General features: G+C 51.8%; 2 protein-coding genes across 4 annotated transcripts; one reads left to right on the top strand and one right to left on the bottom strand.

Annotated features, from left to right (window-relative positions):
• Window positions 1-1,255: 1,255 nt before the first annotated feature.
• On the top strand, window positions 1,256-17,902 carry NELFCD (negative elongation factor complex member C/D). 3 transcript variants are annotated; one of them, XM_070419684.1, is made up of 16 exons: window positions 1,256-1,346; window positions 3,895-4,007; window positions 4,256-4,365; window positions 5,117-5,226; window positions 6,241-6,348; window positions 6,836-6,988; window positions 7,197-7,327; window positions 7,938-8,103; window positions 8,389-8,523; window positions 8,943-9,082; window positions 9,417-9,461; window positions 9,665-9,779; window positions 16,631-16,726; window positions 16,800-16,940; window positions 17,272-17,401; window positions 17,487-17,902. In XM_070419684.1, the coding sequence occupies exons 1-16, from the start codon at window positions 1,260-1,262 to the stop codon at window positions 17,519-17,521; spliced, it is 1,815 nt and encodes a 604-aa protein (XP_070275785.1). In that variant the 5' UTR covers window positions 1,256-1,259; the 3' UTR covers window positions 17,522-17,902. The 3 variants fall into 3 exon arrangements, with proteins under 3 accessions (XP_070275785.1, XP_070275784.1, XP_070275786.1); XM_070419683.1 differs by having other exon boundaries at window positions 3,892-4,007; XM_070419685.1 differs by lacking the exon at window positions 9,417-9,461 and having other exon boundaries at window positions 3,892-4,007.
• Window positions 17,903-17,957: 55 nt separating this feature from the next.
• CTSZ (cathepsin Z) lies at window positions 17,958-25,463 on the bottom strand. Its single transcript, XM_070419686.1, has 6 exons — window positions 25,235-25,463; window positions 24,846-25,009; window positions 21,546-21,725; window positions 19,781-19,931; window positions 19,351-19,513; window positions 17,958-18,468 (listed from the first exon to the last, which is right to left on the bottom strand). The coding sequence occupies exons 1-6, from the start codon at window positions 25,372-25,374 to the stop codon at window positions 18,358-18,360; spliced, it is 909 nt and encodes a 302-aa protein (XP_070275787.1). The 5' UTR covers window positions 25,375-25,463; the 3' UTR covers window positions 17,958-18,357.
• Between the last annotated feature and the right edge of the window lie 2,088 nt (window positions 25,464-27,551).

Genomic DNA, 27,551 nt, shown 5'->3' with positions numbered 1-27,551 from the left:
TGCCTGTCTCCTCTGCTTCATCTGGGCTTCTCCCTGGCCTGCCTGGTGCCACTCTCAATGGCCTTTGTGTTCCAAAGACACATGGAAAGCAGCTCTGCTCTCCTACAATGTTCTCTCCTGGTCATAGCTTGCTTGACTCCTTTTGGCATATGACTCAGAGAAGCTTTCTCTGATCGCCCGAAGTCGTTCTCTTCTATTATCACAGAACACTAGCACTTGTCATCCTCTGTCATTATTTTATTTGTTCCCCTCATTCAGCTCCCTGGGTAGAATGTAGCTTCCCTTAGGGTAAGGACCATGTCCAATTTGTTCACCAATAAGCTCCAAAAGTAGCATAGAGTCAGGCACAGGTAAATAAACAGTGCTCAAAGGAATGAAAGAAGGAATGAATGAAAGCACAGTGCCTTCCTGGGGAGCCCTCCGGAAATCATCCTATTATCAGTATCCAGCGCTCTTGTCTCTAATGCCCTTATAGCATCCAGAACAGAGGGTGTTAACATCTTTATTCAAAACTTGCCATGAAGTCTGGAGGCTCTTGCTTTTGGACCTCCTACTATGTGCTGAGAACCATGCTATGGGCTTAAAAAGCATCATCTCTGTTATTCTCAGCAGCTACCGCAGGAAGTAAGCCCTCTTTTCTAGGGCTGCATTTGTGGGCTCTAAGCACTTTGGCCTTCATGGGCCCTTCTTTCATAAAGAAATATTAAAAATTACATATTATACTGCATTAGTTCTTTATACCAATTATACATATACTAATGTAATCCAGGCTGGATTCATTGTCATAATAGTTATTTTCCTTCCGATTTAAAAGAAATTAAAACATTTTCGTGGGCCCTAGACCCTGTGTCTGATAAGTCAGCCCTGCTATGGGGCTAGTTATCCGATGAGGAAGCAGATGATTTCAGGACTAAAAGTCACAGGGAAGAAGTGGAGGGGACGCGAACCCAGGCCAAGCATGACTCTAGTTCAAAACTTCTAATCGGCTGTGCTCCAGGGTCACTCCAGGAAGTTCCCTAAGCCCGCACCTCACCTAGCTTCCAGGCCCTCAGCACCTGGATCAGCGAGCCTGGGGCAATTCCCGGTGCCCCGCCCCTTCCACTTGGCCCCGCCCTCCTCCTGGCCCTGCCCCTTCCGCCTGGCCCCGCCCCCGCCTCCCGTTTGGGCTGAGGCGCACGGCCGCGGGGCCGCGCGTGCGCTCTCCCGCCCGTCGTGCGCATGCGCATGCGCCGTGGCCGCGCGCTCGCTCCCGGGAGAGGATGGCGGGGGCCGCGTCGGGCGCCATCATGGACGAGGAGTACTTCGTGAGCGCGGCCGAGCGGGGCGACGAGGCGGACGGCGGCCAGGTGAGGGGGCACCGGGCGGCCCGCCCCCGCCGCGTCGGCTCCGCGGTCACCTTGTGGTGCAAGCACAGCGCGCCGCCCTGCCCGTCGCCTCCCACCCCGGCCGGCGGGGCCCGCCCCTTACGTCCCGCCCGCCAGGGCCACGCACGCGGCGTGTGGGCTCCGCGCCTGCCCTGGCTGCCCGCAGGGCTGGGGCAAGGGCGGCACCAGCCGTGACACAGGGTGACCCCAGGTCCCGTTCCGCCATTGCCACTGCATCAAACTGCCGGCCCCCAACGTGGGCCCAATGGGCCGACGCAGTGGCGGGTGGAGTTGGGAGCGCCCCGTCCTGAAGTTTGTCACGTGGCACCTTCGAGGCCAGAGTCGGGCAGGGCCTCGCCTCGCCTAACAGATGCGCCGGGCGCGGGCGCAGGGGGCATGGCGGCCCGAGCTGCGCCCCACTGACCGAGCCTCAGCCACGACCCAGTTCCGCCCCGCACTGGGCTCGCGCCGATGGGGCTGGGCCCGGCGAGCGGGCGCCATGTACCTGCGCCGATGAGGGGGAGAAGTCAGGGAAGGTGAAGGGATGGCTGAGCTGAGTTCGGGACGATGCTGCTGGGTCCATTTTTGTGACTCCTGTCCTGTCCCCGGGGGCCGAGCTTGCTGATGGAGGGAGGCGGGGAGATGTGACGCCCACGCGAGGGAAGCTAAGAGCGAGGGCTGAGGGCACCTCAGAGCGGATGTGTCTTCGGGGTGCGACGCCCGCTTGGCGGCTTACAAAGGCAGCCGGCCCCGGCCCGGTACAGAAAGGTTTCCGGTCGATTCAGGTCAGGCACATACTTAGGTTGAGGGTTTGATCCCGTGTGTACAGGAGGCAACAGATCCGTGTTTCCCTCCCTAAAATCAATAAAAAAAATATTCTCAGATGAGGGTTAAAAAATAAAACATTTTTAAAAGATGCCTGTGGCATCGGCTGAGAGGTGGTTGAGAGGCAGGAAGGAGGCCGAGCCCCGAGGGGAATGCTGGCCCTGTGACACCCCCAGGATCTGGAGGGGAGGCTGGAGAGAAGGGCCTCGCAGGACCGACAAGTGGGGGAATTGAGGACGCCTGGGTCTGGGGGCTTGGTAACAGGCAGATGGGGACCTTGTACTGAATTAGGGGCTGTAGGGGAAAGGTGAGGTCAGTTTTGGATCAAGTGAGTTTGGAATTCTGGCGGGGCATCTGAATGGACATGAGAACAGACTGATGAATACTTGAGTCTGGAGAGAGAGAGAGAGAGAGAGAGGTTTCCATCCATCAATCGATTGATCGAGGCTAAATTCTGGATTTACGGGCAGGGAGGTGGTATGGTCCGTGAGGAGATGGAGGAGGAGGGAGGGGGTTCCAGGGTAGAGGCCCAAGACTCATTCAGGAGGAGGAGCCTTGGTGAGTCCTGCCGTCCCTTGTTCCTCACAGCCTTGTTCAAGGCTCCCGTCAGGCATGGTCTCAGCGGGGACCCCCCCCCCCCCCCCCCCCGCCCCAGTCTGCACGGGGGGGGGGGGGGGGGGGGGACTTCTCTGTAACGGCCACGGGGCCTTTAGGCTGTGCAGGTCTCTACAGCCACTCAGCTCTGCTCTTCTAAGGGGAAAGCAGCCATAGGTACTATGTTGTTAAAAAACGGGTTGGCTGTTGTTCCAATACAGTTTTATGCACAAAAACAAGAGGAGGACTGGACTGGGCCCCGGGCCACGTTTGCTGAGTCTGGCCCAGCTCTTGCCCTACGGAGAGTCAGTGACGTGGAGGTTGGTCTCCGACTAGTTTGTGAACTCCTTGGGTGGAGAGACACGCCTTGTCTTCCATGTTCCTAGGCCCCCTGGGGGTCAGCCAGTGCTCCCAGCGCACAGCAAGTGTTCAGAAGCACCTGCTTGTTCATTAGGACAACAGAGTGAGAGCTGGGCAGACCTCAGGGTCACTGGTCCAGGGTTATCACATCATCCTGCTGCTTTGTCCTTAGACTTGGGAACGTGCTTAAGTGGTTTCCAGGTAGAAGGGGGACTAGAACCCAGCCAGGGCTGCTTATACGATGCAAGTCTGTGGTCTTTACTTTCTAACAGCAGATGGGCGGTGTGTGCCTGCAGGAATCACTATTGCCTTAACTTGGCCAGAAAGTGTGAAATGGCACATACAGAATAATAGTAAAAACAGTAATAGCTAATGTCTGCTGAACTCTTACTAAATGGCAGGCACTGGATTTGGCTCTTCCAAAAATTAGCTGTGCAGTCCTCCCAACAGCCAAGTGGGAGTAGGTGCTTTGATGCCCTTTGTTTGTTGAACAGGGAAGGTGCCCAGAGACGAGGTGGCTTGTGTGACCGCGTGCAAAGGTTCTCCAGGGTAGAGGCCAAGACAGACCCCCTTGGTGTGACTCTGGATCCCATTTTCTTGGCCACTCATTACTGTCCAGCCCACTCCCTGAGAGTCGCACGGAAGTCACATGTAACAATGTGCTGTGTGTGGCATAATTTGAAGGGGACCGTGTGAGAGAGACTTGTGAGGTTCCCGGAGCTTGTGTTAATGTAGAGATGACCCCCAGCAGGAGGAGGAGTATGCCGAGGGGGAGGATGACGCTGAGGTCCAGCAGGAGTGCCTCCACAAGTTTTCCACCCGGGACTACATCATGGAGCCCTCCATCTTCAACACTCTCAAGAGGTACGGACGTGAGAAGGGTTATTGGTTTTGGGAGGAGGGTGGCGATAATTTAGAGAAGGTTTTGTAGTGGACCCAGAAGGTGACCTGTAAAAGTAAGAATGCTGATATTGGACAGGAAGGCTTCTAGGGGTCCCCTCCACACTGTAAAAACCTTAATAACCTGTCCCTCCTAACCTGCCTCCCTGTTGTCATCCACCCCCATACCTGTCTGCCGTCACTTTAGTGTAAGAGTTCGTTACTTTTTCTAGGTACTTTCAGGCAGGAGGGTCTCCAGAGAACGTGATCCAGCTCTTGTCAGAGAACTACACTGCTGTGGCCCAGACTGTCAACCTGCTGGCCGAGTGGCTCATTCAGACAGGTGCTCTGTGGGTGGCCCCTGTCCTGGCTGCTCATCACCTTCTCCCCCTTTTTCGAAGACCTTTGGGTCATTATAATGCCGATAAATAGGAAAGCTTCTCTGTCTTCCTGGTTTTTAAGACTTAGTAAGACGGAACTGAACTTTCCTACCCTTATCTTTCGTTCGGGAACTGAGGTTTACAGATAGCCCGCTACTGTGATTCTCATTGGACTGTTACACGGTGTATGTTCAGTGTGCCATTTCAGAGGTCCATGAGAGCAAACAGCAGATGGTGGACAGTTTAGGGCTGAGTATGATTGTGGCTTTCAGCGAATGTGATCAGAGTAGAGCCTCCTGTCAATCACGAAACTAGCTGCGACGACACAGTAAGACTTCCTGGAAACGAGTCTGTCGTCGCTGTCACGGTGGTTAGACAAGTGTCTCCGCTGGCTTGCATCTGCTCCGTCCTCCTGTGCAGGGTGTGCCTGTCTGTCCCCCTGCCTGTCTGGTTTGCTCATTTGTCCTTGTCCTTAGCGAGGATTGAAGACATTGTCCTGTCCGTGTAGAAAAGGGTAGAGCATCCTTGTGTTCTGCTCTGTGCTCCTTTGGGTTCTTAGCACTGAGTAGGGTTACTAAATAGGAATTTTTAAAAGAGATCCCAGATCCTCAGTTGTCAGAAGCAGGTCTCTCATATTTGACTCACGTATAGACTGGAGCTCTCTACTTTCTTTAAAGCAACACAACGAGTTGAGAGGTTGTCGTTCTCTCTCAGGCGTTGAACCCGTGCAGGTGCAGGAGACCGTGGAGAATCACTTGAAGAATTTATTGATCAAACATTTTGACCCCCGCAAAGCAGACTCTATTTTTACTGAAGAAGGAGAGGTGAGGGGCCTTTTTTCTTTTTCTAATACCAGTTCCTAAGGCCTTTTGCTAATTCCATGTGTACAGTGGAGTGTGGCATATTATATAAGAAATGTAAGATTTAGGGACTAAAATCGGGGTGTGGGCCAGAAGTTGCATCGAGTCAGAATTGCCCTTTAAATACCACACTTGGTCTAGTGGGGAGAGGCACACAGGTACCAGCTCCAGAGAAAGAACAGCAGATTCCCACCTCCCATTCCATGCTACTCGAGGCGCAGGCTCTAAGGTGTTGTGGTTTGTTCATTTAGGTCCTCCAAAAGGAAGGTGCCAGGGCTGGATTAGTAAGTGGGAGGTTTGAGGAAGATGGGTAGTGGCTAGAGGAGGCTGCAGGAGCTGTGAGGCAGGTCTGACCCCTGAAGACAAGAGGGAGGGCGGGTAGGAGGGGTCTCAGATGATAGTGCAGTTGTCAGAAAGTTTCAGCAGTGTCAGAGTCTGCAAGTAACCTGTCACTGGAGCCCTCAGAGCCCTGCCGCCCTCAGTGTCTGGGAGCAGCCTATGGGCAGCTCAACCTTGGCACGGAAGGCTGGTGGATGCAGAGCACAGCCCTGGCAGCCACGCAGTAGGAGAGCTGAGAGTCAATTCCCATGGCTGCTTCACCAGTGATGGCAAAGCCATCTGCACTATTTCAGTTGCCTGTCCTCTGTGCCCAGGCGCACAGCTGATTTAGCAGGAAGCAGTTGTGCGTGTGATGTACTCCTGTGCGCGTGCTTCTGTGGGACTCTTGGAAGTCTCCAGGAAGTGCCTCGGCGTGTCCTGTGTGGAGTCGGCTCTCCCAGAAGCCGTGAGTGGGCGTTCAACTGTCACTCAGCTGCCCCGTGGCGTCAGCAGCTCTGGGACTGTGGGGCCACATCCAATGCTCCCAGGGCTCTACTCTGCAGCTGAAAATATCCGTGATTGTTTAGACAGCACAGTCTTCACTAAGCTAATGCTGGGCCTCACCTCTCCCTGTCTGTCTGTCTGTCTGTCTGTCGGCAGACCCCAGCTTGGCTTGAACAAATGATTGCACATACCACATGGAGAGATCTTTTCTACAAACTGGCCGAAGCCCATCCAGACTGTTTGATGCTTAACTTCACTGTTAAGGTAGGAAGAGGGCCAGAGTCAGAGAAAGACAAAAGCGTTCATGAGCAATTGTTATTTTTAAGGATGGTTAGTGGGTGGGTGATCTTTCTCCTTCGAAAGACTGCATTTGGTTTTTTGGTAAAGGCCTTCATCATTTTACTTTAGTAAGCCTTACATGAGAAAGAAAAGCACAGAATTTGTATATGTGCTTTTGGGTCAGCATATCTGGGGTTTCTAGGATTTGGCAGAAACAGAGTCCATTGTGTCCCAAGGGGGCCTTTAGGACTGCCTGGTCTGTCTCCTCCATTTTACAAAGAAACCGAGCCAGGTGGCCGGCTTGGGCACAAACCTAGTTAGAGGCGAAGCAGGGTCAGAGTGAAGGTGTGTGACTGAGACCAGTGCTTGCTTGTCCCATCTCACCACGAACACTGATAACAAGCCACCTTGCTGTGAAATGTGTAGCCGCTACTTGCTGACACTCTGTTTGGCTTCTTATTTTTGGTTGTAGCTTATTTCTGACGCAGGGTACCAAGGGGAGATAACCAGTGTATCCACAGCCTGCCAGCAGCTGGAGGTGTTCTCTAGAGTACTCCGTACCTCTCTGGCTACAATTTTGGATGGAGGAGAAGAAAACCTTGAAAAAAATCTTCCTGAGTTTGCCGTAAGTTCTTAATTCATCTCGGAGTGGAAGGAGGCAGCTGGGTCGAGCATTTCCAGTGTGAAATGCCCCTTCCTTTAGGGGACACCCCAGCCAAAAGCTCCTTCCACAATGGCAGCTTCCTGCGGGAGGACAGGCTCATCTGCTCTTTGCTCTGCATTTGTCATTGCTGTATCGTGAAACCTCACACTCTCTCCCTGGAATTTTTCAGAAAATGGTGTGCCATGGGGAGCACACATACCTGTTTGCCCAGGCCATGATGTCTGTGCTGGCTCAAGAGGAGCAGGGCGGCTCCGCCGTGCGCAGGATCGCTCAGGAGGTCCAGCGCTTCGCCCAGGAGAAGTGAGCGGTGTCTGTGATCACCGGGTCCCGCTGGGTGCCCCAGTAGACCCCCCATTGCCCTGCTTCCACAACCGAAGATTCTAGGTCACACAGGCAGCCTGCCTCTGACCCCCAAGCTGGAGAAGCCAGGGCAACTTCAGGATGTGGGGAGGCCTTGCTTCCTTAAGTGTTGCTTTGATGAATAATTCGTTAAGTACTTGAAGATTGTTCAACTCACTGGAGTTTTGAACCTGTGTTTTCATATATTGGGATTTATCAGCTGTAAATAAGAATAGTCTGGAAGTGGCTAGTCAGTAGTCTAATTGTGGTGTTGTCCATATTGTAGAATAAGATTAGCTCTTTATTTTCTACTGGTGGAGTCTTAACAAGGTATTTAGAAAGTGAGTGGTTCCTTTTAGAAAGTCTGTGAGCTATGTTGGAACCCTTCCTTCCCAGTAGCTCCAAGTGTTGTCTCCTGGGTCAGTTAGTGAGTGTACAGTGAAAGCAGGACTAGGAAAAAACGGGGATCCCAGCCGTCAGAGCATTCCCTGAGGAAAAGGGAGGCAGGGAGGGGTCGTTAATGGTGTATGCTCCCTTACTGACGATGAGATATCTGATTGTTTTCACCAAGAGGCCATGACGCCAGTCAGATCACACTAGCACTAGGCACGGCTGCCTCCTACCCGAGGGCGTGCCAGGCCCTTGGGGCTATGTTGTCCAAAGGAGCCCTGAATCCGGCTGACATCACAGTCCTGTTCAAGATGTTTACGAGCATGGACCCGCCTCCTGTTGAACTCGTAAGTGCCTTTTCATTGTAACAGTAAAGCGGGGCACCCTGTGCCGATTTGGGAGGGAGACTGCGGAAGTCTGTGTCTCTCTTAATTCTCTCACGCCAGTGAGTACAAACTCCTGTCGAAACGTTTCTGTGCATTGCCTGGTCCTCCCATCCCACGCCAAGCCCACACCCTGAAGCCGCTGCTGGGTGCGCACCACTCACGGCCCACCGCCCACCACATGAGAGCGCGTGGCCTCACCTGCCATGTTTCTGCGTCCCTTCCCAACTTGTCATGTGTCCTCCCCAGATCCGGGTGCCAGCCTTCCTGGACCTGTTCATGCAGTCGCTCTTCAAACCCGGCGCCAGGATCAACCAGGACCACAAGCACAAGTACATCCACATCTTGGCGTATGCGGCCAGCGTGGTGGAGACCTGGAAGAAGGTGCTGTTAGGGACACAAGTGATCCCCCTCCTCTCGGCGATTATTTGGGGATTCTGGCTGCAAGAAATCATGAGCCCATATAGTGTCAGAAATGTCTTTTTTAGTGTTTATTCATAAAATAGTCGAAGTGCCAAAAACAGTCTCAAGAAAATGAACACAGCATCTCTATTTATTCAAACTATAGTTTGAAGTTTGTGTGACTAAAGAATGAGATCTTAAAAAAAAAAAAAAAGAGAGAGAGAGACCTTCTTCAGTCTCTCTGTAATGTGTGGGTGGGGAGGGTGACAGTTAAATGTAAATGGACCCCTGACTTCAGAGTAGGGAGGGGCCTTTGCAGGGAGAGGTGGCCCATAGCAGATCACCCCACTGGCCAGGCATGTGCTCTGTGGGATTCACCAATGGGGTTGGGGGGTTTTCAGAACAAGCGAGTGAGCATCAACAAGGATGAGCTGAAGTCCACGTCGAAGGCGGTCGAAACCGTTCACAATCTGTGTTGTAATGAGAACAAAGGAGCCTCTGAACTGGTGGCCGAGCTGAGCACACTCTACCAGTGCATCAGGTAAGCAGACCGCTCGGTGCTCACCTTCACCCCTCGGAGCAGTTTGCTCAAAAACCCTGCAGAAGCTTCAGAAATGTTTGCTCATTTTATTTATTTTTTCTTGTTTGAATGTTTATAGAGAACTTTAAACTGAGTTACAAAAACTGATTTGGAGAAAAGGGTCTATTGACAGTAAAAGTTAGACCCAACAATATGCCAATTATATCAATAAGAGTTCATAGAAAAGCTTACAGATGGGTGTTCTCTTAGGCACTTGAGTCTTTCCCGTTAGCCTGTGCTATAGGGACAAGAAGAGGGTTTGCTAAATAACAGTGAACTTCAACCTGTCCCCCAGCTCCCGCGGGGCTCCATGGATGCTCTCCTGTCAAGCAGGGAGGAGGTAAAGGAGCCAAGCGCTGAGCAGGGTTCTTCACTGCGTGTTGGTAGGGAGCCAGCTCATCTCTCACTAATGGGTATCTCCCTTGCAGAGAGTATCAGAAAGGATTGATGGGATAGATTGAGCTTGTTGTCCTTGTTTTTTAAACCTTTCTGTTTGTTGTTGAAAAAATTTTGAAAGGGAGCATTGTGTCTTGTTACCGGCAGGTTTCCAGTGGTGGCAATGGGTGTGCTGAAGTGGGTGGACTGGACCGTGTCAGAGCCACGGTACTTCCAGCTTCAGACTGACCACACCCCGGTGCACCTGGCGCTGCTGGATGAGGTAGGGGCGGGAGAGCCATACACAGCACACAGTGGTGCATTGACTAAAGGGAAATGATTTGATCCTGGGCTAATGCATAGGAACCAGAGTTAGTGCCCCTAGCATCCCATCAGCGTCGAAACAAAACAACATTGAACAAAACATTGTACCAGGACCTGCGGCACTGTCCGTCCTTGTGCTATATGTGCCCGTGTTTCTAGCAGACCTGTACAGTGAACTCAGGATATTCTCATCAAAGCACGTTATTTCATTTTTATTTCCAGTTGCCCCTCCCTTTGTCAACTGTCAATAGTATGTATTCATGCTTCTGTTTAGACTTTATTTCTATCATTATTAAAGCAAATAGAAAAAAGTATTTTTTCTGCCTTTTGTATGAAAAAAGTTAGCATACCTTGCTGCCTATCATCCACTTATATTAATATATTAACTTAGATATCATTTCTTGCTATCAATAACTTTTCTGTTGTCCCTAAAAATTATATTTGTCTTATTGTTTGTTTATTTTTTCTAATTTCAGAATTTTTAAAAATAATTCTTTATTGTTGAAAGTATTACATATGTCTCCTCCTCCTCCCCCCACTTGACCCCGTCCAGCCCATCCCCAGACCCAGGACCTCACTGCCCCATTAACTGTGTCCATGGGCCATGCATATATGCATACGAGGTCCTTGATTGATTACCTCCCACCCACCTACCCTCCCCCACCTTCCCTCTGAGATTCTGCACTCTGTTCCATGCTTCCATAGCTCTGGATACATTCCGTTCATTAGTTTATTTTGTTATTTAGATTTCACATAGGAGTGAGATCATATGATACTTGTCTTTCTCTGACTGACTTATTTCACTTAGCATGATACTGTCCAGGTCCCTCCATGCTGTCTCAAAGAGTAAGAGATCCTTCTTTTTTACTGCTGCATAGTATTCCATGGTGTAAATGTGCCACAGCTTTTTTATCCACTCATCTACTGATGGGCACTTGGGCTTTTTCCAAATCTTAGCTATTGCAAATTAATGCTGCTATGAACTAGGGGTGCATACATTCTTTCTGATTTTTATTTCATGTTTCTTAGGTTATATTCCTAGAAATGGGATCACTGGATCAAGTGGCAGATCCATATTTAGTTTTTTGAGGAAACTCCATACTTTTTTCAATAATGGCTGCACCAGTCTGCATTGACACCAGAAGTGTACTAGGGTTCCCTTTTCTCGATATCCTCACCAGCTCTTATCATTTGTTGATTTGTTGGTGGTAGCCATTCTGACAGGTGTGAGGTGATACCTCATTGTCATTTTAATTTGCATTTCTCTGATGATCAGTGACCTTGAGCATTTTTTCATGTCTCTTAGCCATCTGTATGTCCTCTTTGGAGAAGTGTCTAGTTATATCCTTTGCCCATATTTTAATTGGATTGTTTGTCTTCCTTCTGTTAAGTTGTATGAGTTCCTTATATATTTTGGATAGTAACCCTTTTTCAGATGTATCATTGCCAAATATGTTCTCCCATTAGGTGGGCTCCCCTTTCATTTTGTTGAATGTTTCTTTTGCTGAGCAGAAGCTTTTTATTTTGATGTGGCCCCAATTTTTTATTTTCTCTTTAATTTCCTTTGCCCTAGGATATGTATCCGTAAACATATTGCTATGAGAGATGTCTGAGATTTTGCTACCTATGATTTCTTCCAGGATTTTTATGGTTTCACAACTTACATTTAAGTTTTTTATCCATTTTGAATTTATTCTTGTGTATGGTGTAAGTTGGTGGTCTAGTTTCATTTTTTTGCATGTATCTGTCCAATTTTCCCAACACCATTTATTGAAGAGACTGTCTTGACTCCATTGTATGCTCTTGCCTCCTTTGTCAAATATTAATTGAGCATAATGGCTTGGGTCAATTTCTAGGATCTCTATTCTGTTCAGTTGATCTATATGGTGTTCTTTTACCAGTACCAGGCTGTTTTGATTACGGTGGCTTTATAGTATAACTTGAAATCTGGTATTGTGATTCCTCCAACTTTGTTCTTCTTAAGATTGCTGCAGCTATTTGGGGTCTTTTTTTTATTCCACATAAATTTTTGGAATATTTGTTCTAGAGATGTGAAATATGCTGTTGGTATTTTAATAGGGATTGCATTGAATCTGTAGATTGCCTTGGGTAGTATGGACATTTGAAAGATGTTAATTCTACCTACCCATGAACACAGTCTATTATTCCACTTGTTTCTATGTTCTTATATGTCTTTTTTCAATGTCCTGTAGTTTTCTGAGTACAGGTCTTTTGTCTCCTTAGTTAAGTTTATTCCTAAGTATTTTAAATTTTTTGTTGCAGTGGTAAATGGGATTGCTTCTTTAGTTTCTCTTTTTGAGAATTCATTATTGGTGTATAAAAAGGCATCCAGCCCTGACCGATTTGGCTCAGTGGATAAAGCGTCGGCCTGCGGACTGAAGGGTCCCAGGTTCGATTCCAGTCAAGGGGTGTGCAGGAGGCAGCTGATCGATGTTTCTCTGTCATCAATGTTTCTAGCTCTCTATCCCTCTCCCTTCCTCTCTGTAAAAAATCAATAAAATATATATATTTTTAAAAAGGCATCCATTTTTTAGGGTTGACTTTGTATCCTGCTACATTGCCAAATTCATTTATTAAATCTAGAAGTTTTTCATTGAGTCTTTAAGGTTTTCTATGTACAATATCATGTCATCTGCGAATAATGAGACTTTTACTTCCTCCTTTCCAATTTGAATGCCTTTTATTTCTTCTACTTGTCTGATCGCTGTGGCTAAGACTTCCAGTGCTATGTTGAATAAGAGTGGTGAAAGTGGACATCCCTGTCTTGATCCTGTTCTTAGGGGAAATGGTTTTAGCTATTGACCATTGGGTATGATGTTGGTTGTAGGTTTGTCATATATGGGCTTTATATGGTTGAGCTATGCTCCCTCTATTTCCACTTTGCTGAGAGTTTTTATAGAAAATGGGTGTGGGATTTTGTCAAATGCTTTTTCTGTGTCTGTTGATATGATCATGTGATTTTTGTCTTTCAATTTATTAATGTGATGTATCACATTTATTGATTTGCAAATATTGTACCAGCCTTACATTCCCGGAATAATTCCCACTTGGTCATGGTGTATTATCTTTGTAATATATTGCTGGATCTGATTTGCTAATATTTTGTTGAGGATTTTAGCATCTATGTTCATCAGGGATATTGGCCTGTAATTATTTTTCTTTGTAGTGTCTTTACCTGGTTTTGGAATTAGGGTAATGCTGGCCTCATAAAAAGAGCTGGAAGTGTTCCTTCCTCTTGGATGTTGTGGAATAGTTTGAGGAGGATAAGTGATCTTCTTTGAATGTTTGGTAAACTTCCCTGTGAAGCAGTCTGGACCCAGGCTTTTGTTTGCTGGGAGTTTTTTGAACACTGCTTCAAACTTCCTAAGTTTTTATTGGCCTACTCAGGTTTTCTGATTCTTCCTAATTCCGTTTAGGGAGATTGTATTTTTTCTAGGAATTTGTTCATTTCATACACATTATCCAGCTTGTTGGCATATAGTTTTTATAGTATTTCCTTGTGATCCTTTGTATTTCTGTGGTGTCAGTGGTTATTTCTCCGCTTTGGTTTCTGATTTTACTTATTTGGGTCCTCCCTGTTTCTTGATGAATCTGGCAAAAGGTTCATCAATTCTGTTTATCCTTTCAAAGAACCAGCTCTTGTTTTCATGGATTTTATGTATTGCTTTTTTAGTCTATGTCATTTATTCCTGCTCTGATTTTTATTATTTCCTGCCTTCTGCTTACTCTGAGCTTCCCTTGTTGTTCTCATTATTTGAGATGTAGTGTTAAGTAGCTTATTGTTGATTTTTCTTGTTTTTTGAGGTAGGCCTGTAGTTCTATGAACTTCCCTCTCAGGGCTGCTTTTGGTTTTTCCTAGAGATTTTTGGGTTGTTTTGTGTTCATATCATTTGTTTTCAGGAAATTTTTTATTTCTTTCTTGATCTCATTGGTAACCCATTTATTGTTTAATAACATGCTATTTAGTCTCCATGGGTTTGAATGTTTTTGGGTGTTTTTACTGTAGTTGATTTCTAATTTCATTCCATTGTGATCTGAGAAGATGCTTGATATGATTTCAATCTTCTTGAACTTGGAGAGACTCATTTTGTGTCCTAACATGTGCTCTATCTTAGTGAATGATCCATGTGCACTTGAGAAGAATGTATATTCTGCAGCTTTGGGGTAAAATGTTCTAAAAATGTCAATTAAATCCATCTGATCCATTGTGTCCTTTAGAGTCAGTTTCCTTGTTAACTTTTTGTCTGGAAGACCTACCCAGTGAAGTCAGCAGAGTGCTAAAGTCCCCTACTATGACTGTATTGTTGTCAATCTCTCCCTTAAAGCCCTCTAGAAGTCTTTATATGTACTTACGTGCTCCTATATTGGTGCATATGTTTTACCAGGGTTATATCCTCTTGTTGGACCAATCTCTTTAGTATTATGTAGTGACCTTTGTTGTCTCTTGTGATGGCCTTCATTTTAAAGTCTATTTTGTCAGATATGAGTATTGCTGCTCCAGCTTTTTTTTTCTTTTCCATTTTCATGGAAAAAGTATTTCCACCCTTCACTCTCATCCTGTGTGTGTCTTTTGTTGTGAGGTGGGTCTCTTGTAGACAGCATATAGTTGGATCATGTTTTTATATCCATTCAGCTACCCTAGGTGTTTTGATTGGAACATATAATCCATTTACATTTAAGGTTATTATTGATAGATACTTATTTATTGCCATTTTAATTCTGTATGCCTAGGTTTCTCTCTCTGTTTCTTATTACAGTAGTCCCTTTAGCATTTCTTGTAATATTGGCTTAGTGTTGATGTACTCCTTTAGCCTTTTTTTTTGTCCGGGAGGGTCTTTATTTTGAATGATAGCCTTGCTGGATATAGTAATCTTGGTTTCAGAACCTTGTTTTCTATTACCTTGTGTACTTTGTGCCATTTCCTTCTGGCCTGTAGGATTTCTGATGAGAAATTAGGTGTTAGCCTTATAGAAGAAGCTCCTTTGTAGGTAACAATTTTCTTTTCTTTTGTTGCCTTTAAGATTTTCTCTTTGTCTATAATTTTTGTTATTTTATGTGTCTGGGCTTGGGTCTGTTTGGGTTCTTCTTGCTTAGGGTTCTTGCTTAGGGTTCTCTGTACCTCCGGGACTTGTGTGACTTTTTCCTTTACCAGGTTGGGGACCTTTCCTGCCATTATTTCTTCAAACACATTTTCTATCCCTTTCTCCCTTCCTGCCACATCTGACATGCCTGCTATTCGAATATTGTTATGTTTCACGTTGTCCCATCGCTCTCTTAATCTATTGTCCTCTTTTTAAATTGTCTTTTCTTTTTGGTTCTGAGTCATTTTTTCAACCCTGTCTTCTAATTCACTGATTCGATCCTCAGATTCTCCTAATCTGCTGTGTATTCCTTCCAGTGTGTTCTTTATTTGTGTAATGTCATTCTTTATTTCTGTTTTCATAGTTACGATATCTTTTTTCACGCTGTTGAGCATCTTTACCATCATTACTCTAACCTCTGTTTCAGATACATTTCTTATCTCTGCTTCATTTATCTCTTCTTCTGGAGAATTCTCTAGTTCTTTCATTTAGGGGTTGTTTCTTTGTCTCTTCATTTTGTCTGCCTGTTTTGGTTTGTGACTACTAGTATGTATTAGATAGATCTGCTATGCTTCCCAATCACTAGTGGAGGACAGTGTCAAACCCCATGTCTGACTAATAAATCAGGCAAAACTCAAAACCACCAGACACGCCTCTGCCTACAGACTTTTAGAATTACTACTGTACTTGCCCTCAGGCAATGGTTCTCAGGTGTGGTGAGAGTTTTTTTTTGTACTGGGTGGGGCATTTGCTTCTGCCTGGAAGCTAATTGTTATTCTCAGTCTCTTAATGGGCCTGAGCAACTCTGTTCCATGGGACAAGGTGTTTTCCAGTAGGGTGGGTCAACTATATTTCCCCCAGGTCAGGTCACCTGTATAGCAAATGTCTCTGTGGGAAAGATGTCCTCTGCTGCTTGAGAGAGTGACTCAACACAGGAAACCAGGGTTTCTGCCTTCTGAGCTCTAATGTCAGAGCCCCTGATCCCGGCTTCTGCTCGCACAGCTCCAGTCCACTCTGCCCTCCCTTTGCTGGAGCACAAGGTGGGTGGCTCCACAGGGAATTTTGTGCGTTGGTGCTTTAAGAGTGTGTTTGCATTTCCAGCCGTCCCTTCCTCGTAGACAGCAACTCTGCTGCTTCTCACAGCCAGATGATTTGTGGGTACCCTTCTCTGGTGCTCTCTGATGGGGGGCCTATCTTGGGGATTAGACCCCAGAGTTCTTAGTCGCAACCCCCACAGCTGAGATACCTCTCTGGAACTTTAGTTGCTGTCTGTGTGAGCCCAGCCAGCCCTTCACGCCTCCGCCCCTCCACCCCTCCTACCAGTCTTTACGGGGTCTCCACTTTTGGTCCTCGGTTATCAGGGTTCTCTCCAGCAAGTCTTCTGTTGATTATTCAGGAAGTTTTTCTGTATTTTAGTTGTAATTCCAGTTTGGTCCGTGCAGCATCCACTTACTCTGCCTCCATTTTAATCTCCAAAGTGAGTTATTTCTATCCTAAACCAGGGTTTTCCTTTTGAGGATGGTTCATTGACTGTGTAGATGTGTTTTTATCAAGTGAAGCCAGCTGACTGGCTGGGCTGAGTGATGGGGACCACAGTTGTTAGGATAAGCTGTTTATTGGCTGTGACGGTGACAGTGCCTCTGTGTGCTGATGATGAGCCTTGGGATTAGCCCTCATGCTCAGCAGGGCTTCCTTGGCCTGTTTGCAGATCAGCACCTGCCACCAGCTCCTGCACCCCCAGGTCCTGCAGCTGCTGGTGAAACTTTTTGAGACGGAGCACTCCCAGCTGGACGTGATGGAACAGGTGAGCAGGGCGGGGCTGCCAGGTGGCCGAGGAGAGGGCCTTCTCTAACTGATTTCTCTGTTCACTCTTGTAGCTTGAGTTGAAGAAGACCCTGTTGGACAGGATGGTACACCTGCTGAGTCGAGGTTATGTACTTCCTGTTGTCAGTTACATCCGCAAGTGTCTGGAGAAGCTGGACACTGACATTTCTCTCATTCGCTATTTTGTAACCGAGGTCAGCAACACATTTGTTTCATGTTCCTTACTGTGTACACTAACAGTGCCCTTTCTGGATTAATTTATGTGTGTTTTGTACCTAACCCTGAGAACTGTGCTTCCTGATACCCATGCCAATTATGGTGACATAGATACCAGTTTCCTCCTACATGCTGGGACTATACTGTGTTTACCTGCATTACCCCCTGGGTCCTGGGGTCACTGGGGAGCAAGACGCTGGATAGGGAGGGTGGTTTTCTACAGACCAGCTGGCATTTCATCCGCCTGTGGTGCGAGGCTGCTCGTGGGTGTGCGTGCAGGAACAGTGACCTGCTGTCCTCTCCTTGCAGGTGCTCGACGTCATAGCCCCGCCATACACCTCTGACTTCGTGCAGCTTTTCCTCCCCATCTTGGAAAATGACAGCATCGCAGGCACCATTAAGACTGAAGGTGAACATGACCCTGTGACAGAATTTATAGGTAAGCTGACGGGAGTGTCCCCCTGCTAGTTTACATGTCATGTTTTACCTTCTGGTTCTGACCCGTGTTCCTCCCGTTTGTAAAGCTCACTGCAAGTCCAACTTCATCCTGGTGAACTGACCCAGTACCCTCCGGAGCCGAAGCGAACATTCCAGACCGGGGGAAACGCCTTCCAGACCAAAGGGGCTCAGTCAGCACCTCGGAAATGCGTTCTTGGGTGAATGGCCTTTTAAAAAAGGAAAATGTGAGCAAGATAAGTGGGAAATTGCTGTTGTGAGTGATCCCCTCGCCTTGTCAGTTCTGCTCACAGTATTCTCGCCCCCAGGAGGGCCTGTGTTCAGGTTACTTCTCGGGATGGGTGGTGGGAATTCAGAAGCTGAAACATTTAAATCAACTGCTTGCAAAGCTGACTTGTGTTTTCTCACAAGAACCTGATTAATTATTTCATTTCATTGTTTTAATTTCCCAAGGACAAATAAAAACTTTCCTGTTGGGTTGAAAGGTGTAGACCCTGGTGTTCTGTTCCCATGTGTAAATAAGGCACGCTCAGGCTCCGTTCTCTTGTGAAATCCCGTATTTTATTCATCACTTGGGCGATTTGAAACTGCTGTCTCCCTCTATTCCCCATTCCTTCCAAGGTGACAAAAGAACTGGTGATAAATGCCACATTATAGACTACAGTTGCCAGAGGGAAAATACCAAACCATCAATCGACGACAATGCAGTTCACATAATTAATGTCTTGCGATCCCATCTTGGGCAGGTAGATGGTTCACTGCAGTCCTGCAGGGGAGTGGCCTGGCTGGTTTACGCCATCCCTTCTGAGACTCTCCCAGGGATGTGCTCCGCCGGGTGCTTAGTGCCCTCGCAGTGTGATTTGAACATCAGCTCCCAATCCTCCAAACCACGGGAGTTCATGATATTTTCTTAAAGATCTGCTCTCCGAGACATCTGCCTTAAACGATGGGGTCCCCAAATGCACAGCTGTCCTCGATAGCAAGGTTGTATTTAGCGCCCTTCCCATCTTTGTAGGTGCTGGTCACTATCCGCATCCAGCCTCGCTCGCCCTGTGACAAGTGGAAGCTCGTGTTAGCTTGTCGCCCAGCCCCTGACCCCCACTCCTCAGCATGCCGAACACCCCCTCTCCCTCTGCCTGTCACTCAGCACAGGCTCCACCACCTGCCTCTCCCTTTCCCACGTGGGACCCCTGCTTGCAAATACCTTTTGTGGGTAACATGAGGGGTGCAGGTCCCTGCATGGCAAAGGCCAATTCATGGAACCAAAACATGGATGCTTTGGACCAGATGACAACTTCCTCCTGTTTCTCCATGTGTAGTCATTTAATACAAAATATTGACATTGTGCCTGGCCGGCATGGCTCAGTGGTAAGGGGAGGCAGCCAATCAATAAGAATATATATACAAAATATTGATATTGTGGCACTTCAACATTAATCACTTTCCCCCATTTCACAAAAATGAATGTGCCTTAAACCACTAATGGTTCATACTACTTAGAAATTAAAATTCTGGCAATCAGCTTCTCTCCCCTGCATTTGTGACCCAAATCAAAGATATGAAAAAGTATACAGGATTATTGGGAGGAGCCAAACTGACAGGAAAAAGGATGAGATGGCTGTGAAGGAATAAGCTAGCTAACCTGAAACTTCTAGAGTCGAGTCCCACCACCAGGCCGTTCCCCCAGAAGACACCTGGCATGTCTGGAGACGGTCTTGGTTGTCACAACGGAGGGACAGGGAGAGCAGCTACTGGCGTCTGGTGCTAGGGGCCAGGATGCTGCTTAACGCACCGCGATGCCCAGGACAGCAACAGCCCCCACACAAGTCAAGTGTCTGACCCCCAATGTCACTGGCGCTTGCTGAGGGCCCAGCTCCCAGCCACAAAGCCACAGCACCATGGATGTGAGGAGTGTCAGCAGGAACATCTTACCCATGGTTCACCCCACGAATTCCGGACAATCCAGTACTCGGTCCCATCGCTGATGCCCCAGCCTGCCACGGAAATGACGTGGTTAATGTAGCTCTGCTCCTGGTACTCCGCGTAGATGCCTCCGCTGTAATTCACCATCTTTTCTGTTGCCATTATCCCGCAGCTGGGAGCAAGCAGGGAGGGAGTTAGCACTTTGTGAGTCAGAGTAAATCTGACTGAGCTAGTGCGGCAAGTGAGTCTGCCTGCTGTCAGCCTGGCCCACAGCCCACAGCACTCGCTGCAACCGGGGCCTTTCCACACGCTGCCCTTCACTCGCAACCACCTGAGGGGCCCACAGCCAGCTTGGCTCCACTCCTTGGCGGCCGGCCGTCTCGAGCCTTGCAAGTAAAGCCCGCCGAAGGAAAGCGGTGACGTGCCTACAGCGGCTCACCTGATGGGACCGTTGGCGTAGATCTCTGCCATCATCTTCTCCCTGCCGGACACGGAGCCGTAGTCGCCTACTTTCCAGAGCGTGTAGTTCTGGATGGGCTGACACTCCTTGAATTCCGTGCATGTGCCACACTGGTTGAACTTGTCACACTCTGGGGGCACACAGTCAGTGAGGGACCGCCCTCCGTCACCCGCCCGTGAGCACTCCAGGCCCACCCTGCACGGGGCTCCCTGACTGACACTGGCAGTCATCACCACCGCTGTGTAATCCCGCTGCTCCTTTGGCTGCAAAGGAGTCCTGAAAAGCCCGGCCCCAGGCCTTGGTGGGAAGCACAGGACGTAATTAGCGCATAGTAGGCACTCAAGAGACAGCCCTTTTTCTTTTCTTTTAATGGCCTGGAGAAGGGCCCGTTCACAAACTCCATAGCTGAAAATAGAGTGACTGGATGGTTAGCTCGGAAGATGAGTTAGCTCTTAAGATGACTAGTGAATAGGCTGATCGTTTGGCAAAAAGAGCATTTTTGATGATTTTGGTTTGCAGTGGTATCAAGAATTAGGCTTTAAAAACTGCAGCCCTTAGTTCTCCACACCACCCACTGCGTCTGTCCTCAGACCCGACCTGCCTTTCCTGCCTTTTCACAGCTTTCATGTTACTTATGTTGCTGTTCTAGTTTCTTATCAGCCCAGGTTCCTCCCCTAGGACATTCGACTCCTTGAGGTTAAAATGGCTTGATGTGTCCTTTGGTCACCAAATGCCCAGCACAACCAGCAAGTGGCCACCATGCGATAAATACAAAGACCAGGCTATTTATTGCAAACAGCCAGGCTCCTGATGAGCTGCATCTGCCCTTCATCCAGGGTTACAAAGGCCAGCCCTGAGGAGACCAGTTCAGGGCTGCCAGGGCAGAGGGTCAGAGTGAGGGCCCTGGGGCCCACCTGATTTCCTGGTTCCCAGCTGTCATTCTCCTCCCTTTATCTGCCCCTCTCGGTTCTCAGATCCCTGCAGGGTTTACCACTTCAAGACTTGCCCAACCAGTCTGGGGGAATTCCTTGTGGCTGGGCAATATGGCCCTGGAGGCAAGCCGAGGGCCGGCCATGGGGTGGGGCCTGAATCTGCTGTGTGCCTCACAGGCACAGGGCGAGGCAATCCCTTTTGTAGGAGAGGGTGGGGTGGGAAAGCACCTGGCCTCCCCCAACCCCCTCCTGTCTGAAACAGCCCTTGAATTGGTCCCAGCTCTCTGCTCCAGCTGACAAAGGTAGGTGACTTAAAACTGCCAATTACGGACTTTTTCTTTTCATTTCAAAGGGGAGCAGCCTCAAAGGAATGTGCCAACTCCAGGGTTTCCAGGCCGCTCAGGTCGGCTGGTCCATGCAGGGCCTCTGGACTCCAGGTCCACCTGAATGCACACAGCCCGGGGTCGTGTGGCGGGAACCAGGCCAGAGCCATGTTCCTCCAGCGGGACCGCCTGCGCTCAGCAGCTCCCGGGAAACTCACTCTTCCCTGGATCATGGCCACCTGTGCTTCTCTTACAAAGGCCCACGCAGCCACCATGTCAGAACCACAACCACGGCCAGCCCCGCCACAGGGACACAAGGCTGGAGAGATCCCTGCCCAGGGCTTTTCTGGTGCCCTCAGCAAGGACTATGGGCTCCAGCTCCCTGCTCCCCCAAACCCACAGGTTTGAGCCTCCCCTAGTGCCCCCACCAGGGAGAGAAGCCTAGACTGTCCTGGGAAGAGGGAGGCAGGGTGGGTGGGTGAGCCCTACTCTGGTCCTTGGCCTGGTAGTTGTTGCAGGTCTCGTCCGGAATGCCGTGACTCTGGGCGTAGGACCACACCTCCAGGTCATTGCCCCCCTCGCAGGAGCCAGCCATCCCGCAGTCGATGACGTGCTGCACAGACAGGAGGGTGGAGGGCCATGCCCCCTTCCTCTTGATGTTGATCCGATCTGCAAGCACACCCATGGGATTTAGCACCCAGCCTGCCCAGCCTGTCCATGGCTCCCCTGTCCCTCTCTGGAGGGCCCGCGCCAGACTGCCTTGAGGAAGCCGAGGCTCTCCAGAGCTGTCCCCCGGCCCTTCCCTGCACTGATGTTTCTGGCCACACTACTCGACTGGAAGGGCATGTGGGCAGGGCCGAGCTGTAGGTACCCCGTAAGTGCCCGCTGAGGAACTGAAAGGGCCAGGAGCAAGGACAGGGACACTTGGTGAGCAAGGGCAGCCAGGACCACAGGCAGTGAGCCCAAAGCCAACAGCCCCTGGGAGGCTGGGCGGGACCAGTCCCGAGGGCACTGCGCCCACTGCTGGTGGCATCTGCACCACGGGACTGGGGGGCAGAGGCAGGGCTCTGAGCAGCCAGCCAGGATCTGGTCAGTGTTGACTCTGCCTGTGGGCAGGGCCCACACCCCACTGTGGGCAGCCAGGGGCACTACAGGTGGTCCCTGCACCTACCCGGGGCCCCTGGACCTGCAGCCAATCCCACCCCAGTCCCCTCTGCTCACGTTCCACCGATTTCACAGCCACACACCCGCCAGGGGCTGCTACCTCAGGGATTCCTGTTGCTTTCCATCCCCAAGTCAGAGCTCGTTACAGTGAGCAGAGAGCCCCCCACAGCCCCCCAGAGCATCCCGCTCTCCCCTCCTGCAGCCCCGGACCCTCCTCCTGACAGAAGCTTCTTGTCACAGAGGTCTACGTGGTGGGGGACAAAGGACAATAAACACATGTCAGTGTGGAAGCATGAAGTCCGAGGGGGGAGAACTCGGGGCCACGTGCAGAGAGGGTGGGTAAGGCCTCACTGAGTGGCATCCCTGTGAGGAGGGTCTGCAAGTGCAGGCTCCAGCTCAGGGCAACCACACTGGACCCACAAGAAGGGAGCTCTGGCAGACCAAGGAAGGTTTTTGTGTTTTATCTGCAGGAAATCTTAAAGGGGTCTAAGACCAGGGTTTGACCAGGCTCGGGCTAGCTTTTGTGCTTGGACAGCAGGGAGACCAGTCCAGCTCCAGAACGAAGCCAGGTGTCGGGTGTGGGGGTTCAGGCTGGGTGTGGAGGTGGAGGTGGCAAGATGCAGAGGCGTTCGCAAAATATTTTGAATCGACATTTGTTGCAGGATTGTATGAGGGTATGAAACAGAGGAATCGGGCATGGCAACGGGGCAGGTGATGGTGGGCAGACAAGCCCCAGGCATATAACTTTTTAGAAGGGATTTCTCTTTGCCTTAAGCCAGCCCTGCCCATTGTTCCTATACATTTAGGTGAACACACCTTTGAAACATCTCTATTCAGACCCCTCCAGGGCAACCACCCAGGAGGGCACTGGATCTGGTTAATAATCCTGCAACCATGCCGCCTGCTTCCTCACCTCCCTGTAATTCTGCTCATGTTCCCCCCTTAATTCCAAATGTCACTACCTGGGGCATTTGAGATATTGCTTCCCGGTAACTGTCTTCAGTTTGGGCTCAAATAAAGTCTTACACGCTTCTCTAGAGGTTTGCATATTTCTTGGTCCACAGGGGTGAGGGCAGTAGTGGGAAGGACGGGCTGTTCAGTCTGAACATATGAGGTTTGAGGGGCCAGATGTCCAAGCGAGAGGGAATGTGGGTGCTGGGTGTAAAGCTGAGGGGAGCGTTCAGGCTGGGTGGAGCCGGGGACTTGGTCCTGGGGAAGCCGAAGTTCATTAGTGGAGCTGGGAGGACAAGGAGCCTGGAAGAGCGGGGAAGGAGGAGGGAGAGTGCTAGAAGCATTCGCTGCAAAGGTAGCCCAGGAGGTGGAGGCCCGGGCTGACCACTGGACCTGCCTGCATGGCTGCCTCTTGCCAGTGACCTTGCAACGAAGTGGAGTGAGGCTGCAGTGGGCTCAAGGATGGGGAAGAGGAAGCAGGGAGGCCAGCAGAGAGTGGTGGCTGGAGGCGGGTTGGGGCTCATAGGTTCAGTGATGGCCAAATCTGAGCACAGGGAGGCGTGGCCTGGGCAAGGGACTCGAACACGTGACGCCCAGAGACCAGAGCGAAGGCGTAAACTATGGCCAGCTGTGTTGGGTGGCGGCTGGGCGGGCCCCCGTGGAAGTCCCCTTCTGGAGACTTCTGTTTCCTCAATGAAAGTGGAAGGAGAACCCTGCTGCTGGGGAAGATGATGGAGGTTTGAGGAGAAAGTGGGAGAAGCAGTCCTCTGTCCAGGAAATTCCCCCAGAACCGTGGCAGGTTCACCATGCTGAAGGGACAGTCAAAGGCAGGCCCTGCTCCCCCCTCCCCCAGCTTCTTCAAGGCTCCCCTAGGGCCCTCCCCGGGGACAGGGCCCAGGGGACTTCTGCCTCCTCCTCTCCCCTCCCCCACTGGGGCCCTTTCACTTCCTCAGCCAAGCGCCATCCCTGCCCACCTGCCCGGCCTTTGCCCTAGCTCTCCGCCTTAAGGCTGCCCATGCCCTGCCTGCCGGCCCACGCCTCTCAGTGGTTCGAGCTCTGGCCCTGTCTAGCTCCTGGCCGCCCCAGCTCCCCCGAGGGTTCCTATACCTCCCAACTGAGCCTCGGCCTACCTGCCCCCTTCCTCCTCCTTCCTGTCCCCCAAAAGAGATGGGGCAAGGCCCCCAGGGAGACCCCAGCAGAGGCCACTCCTCAGCCGGCCGCCCTGAGCTCCTCTGTGGGGAGGAGACCCCTCCTCCAAGGGTGAGGTGGCTCCCCCTCCTCCCTGGCCAGGCCCAGCAGCCTCCTCAGGTGCTCTGACCTCCGCAGCCTTCCTCACAGGCCAGCCGGCCAAGGTCCCCGAGCAAAGGGCCAGCCTCAGTGAGGCTCCAAGCCCAGGCGGGCCGGCACCGCAACTGCCAGCTGCTGTCCAAAAGCAGCTCCATCTCCACCCGAGACACGGAGGGAGCCGCTGTGTTCCCACGTCTGGATCCATCCCAGGGGCCACTTGTCACGGTCCGGTCCCGGCGAAGCAGGTCCACCTGCGTGGGGACCCGCCAGCCTGGGTCACCGGTCCCTGCGGAGGCGGCATCGGTCTGCGGGTTCCGACACCCCATCCCGGCTGGGCCCTGGGCTGGAGGCTGGGGGGAGCCCGCGGCAGGCCTTGGCCACACCTACCCGCCATGGCGCTGGTGCTGCCGTGCGCCCAGCAGGAGCCGCAGTACTGGGGGATGTGCTGGTTGCGGGTGACGCTGGCATAGTTGACCCCGTCCACGTTGCGCCAGTCCCAGCTCTTGGGCAGATCCGACGCGGACAGGTACTCGTGAGGCCGCGGGTAGGTCCTGGGGAAAGACCAGCTATCAGGACGCCCGGCCTCGCACCGGCGGGGCCTCCATCACGTGAGCCCGCTCCCGCCAGGCCGCCCCAAAGGCAGGGCTCCCCGGGTGTGAGAGAGAAGCGAGACCCCCACACTGATTTGACCCTCAAAGGTCAAGGGGGGCAGGGCGCCCCAGGAGGCGGCAGGGTCCCCAGGAGGCGGGCGCGCGCGCAGCCCCCAGGCCGCTGACCTGCGCCCCAGGGGGGCCAGCCGGTCCCCGCGCGGCGCCCGGTAGCAGCCCCGGCCCGGGCGGAAGGGGAGCCCGGCCCGCGCGCCCAACAGCAGCACGAGCAGCAGCAGCAGCGGCCCCGCCGGCCCCGACGACGCCATGGCTCCGCGCCCGTCCCGCAACGGTGCCGATTCGAACCCCGCGCCGGATCCCGCGCCGGTGCCCCTCCGCCCGCCGCCTCCCGGCCCTCGCGCTCCGGCCCGGCCCCGCCCGGTCCTTAAGGTGGCGGCGCGGGCGCCCGGACACACCCCCGGGGCGGGGCGGCCGCTCCTGCCCCCGTGACCCCGGCCCCGCCCCGGCCGCGGGCAGAGCCGCCCAGCCGCAGCCGGTGCGGGAGGGGCTGGGATGGGGTCACGCGCTGGGCGGGGAGCCAGACCCCTGACCTGACCCCGCCACTGGCCACCGGCCACGTGGCTTGCGGGCCTGCCGAGCACATTGGAGCCAGACCTCGAGGGGCCCTGGGGCGGGGCAGGGGGACGGCCGGGTCCGAATGTCCCAGCAGCCTGGGATGCTTGAGACCCTCAGCCCTGGAGAGGTGCCCCTGTCCCGACATCCCACTGGGCCCGGGCCTCCGGGGAAGGGGCAGGGGCTCCCCAAGTCCTGGAGGAAAGCCACTGTCCCCCCAGAATCCTGCCCTCGCCTGGCTTTCTGCACCCCCCTTGGCGAGGGCTCGGGCCCTCTGAGGAGATGCTGCCCCTCACAGAGGAGGCAGTGCCAGGCTCCCTTGGCACAGAAATCCTTGGTTCTGCATTCTGGCTTCCAAGATGCTGCGCAGGCTTCCTGCTGACGCAGTTCTTCGGGGTCAAATGCGGGACTAAAAGCAGAAGTGGGGAGCCCTGGCCTCGATTTCGTAACGGAACAGTCATCCCTCCCTCCTGCTGCCCAGGCCGCAGAGCCGCTGCCTCGGCCTAAAGGGAAGGGTCCGCACAGGCTTTGGCCGGGGTCCGCAGGCCCCTCTGCGGTCCCTTGGCCCCTTCCTGGGCCTGTGCCCACCCGACAATCAAAAATCAAAATGACTGCCTCCTGGACTTCCAGAAATTTCCGTGGCCACCTTAGGAGTGCTGAAGTGACCATGGGACCCCAACGTGGCTGGACACCTGTCCGGCAGTGGCTGTCCGAGCAGCCGAGGCCTCAGGTGGAGCCCGGACATTGCATTCTCAGTCCAGAAGTCTCGTCTCTGTTCCTGAAAAGCCACTGGGAGCTCAAGTGTGGTCACGGCCCCACCCTCTGATGTGCTTTCTCTCCTGGGAGAGCCCTAAGCTCGTCATTGGCAGGTGACGTGCAGTCACACAGGTCCCGGGCTCTGAGGGCCAAGCTTGCCATATGCTGCCGCCCACAGACGCTGCAGCAGGCTGGCCTGATCACATGGCCTCCAGCGGCCAGGGCGGAGGCCAGGGTCCTGGCTGGGAAGGTCACGCAGGCCTGTGGAATGCAGCTTAGACGGAGGGAGGGGTGATGACACTCAGGCTGGTGATGGGAGGACCCCGGGGTTGTCTCGCTGTGGCCCAAAAGCGTTTCCCTGACACGGAAGCAAGTCAGACTCAGAAAGTGATGGGGAAATCGGGCAGCAGGATGGGGAGGGAGTCCAGACATTTGAAACCACAACTTGCAAGGTGAGAAGTGAGTGAGGTCTGGTGTGACACGCTCTGCCTCTCCAGCCCCTGGACGGTCAGACCTACAGACCCAGGGCCCTTCACGTGTGAACTTGGCTGTGATCAGTGGTTGCTGAGGCTCTGAGGCGGGGTGGCCTTGGACCAACCTGAGCCAAGTGTCAGCCTGCAGACTGCTAGGGAAGGGCAGGCAGATCAACATGAAAGGCCGCTGGCCTCAGCAGGAGGAAGAGCCTGTGGGGCTGGCCTCCCGGGGCCTGCTCGTCTCTCCGCACAGCAAGTGCACCTGAGCGCAGCTTTGGGCCTTGGCCGACCTGGCAGCCGGTCCTGTGAAGGCATTTGTGATAAAGACTCATCTTCCCCAGCCTGGAGCAGAGGGGGCTGGGCAGGGGCCTCCCAGCTCCAGCCACTCCCTCCTGCACTCTGTGTGCCCTGCTGTCCCACCTGGGGCCAGTCTTGCAGGTGCTGAGACGTGGAGTCCCCTGAAACCACTACCAAGTCCTCTCTCTGGAAGCCTACCTGTGCCCTGGCATTTTCCTCCTGGATGTAACTGAGTCATACCTGTTCCTAGTGGTGCTTGAAGGCAGAGATGATGACTTTCTAGAATAGTCTCCAGACTGGGAATCATCTGTCCTCTTTAGATGTTGGAGGTGGGGCCAGCTGCTATC

This window comes from Myotis yumanensis, unplaced genomic scaffold (genome assembly GCF_028538775.1).
Source record: "Myotis yumanensis isolate MYYU_CA2020_CCGP unplaced genomic scaffold, mMyoYum1.0.hap1 SCAF_7, whole genome shotgun sequence".
Lineage (NCBI taxonomy): Eukaryota > Metazoa > Chordata > Mammalia > Chiroptera > Vespertilionidae > Myotis > Myotis yumanensis.
Note: the sequence above shows the minus strand (reverse complement) of the source record. Positions and strands in the feature narration are given on the sequence as shown.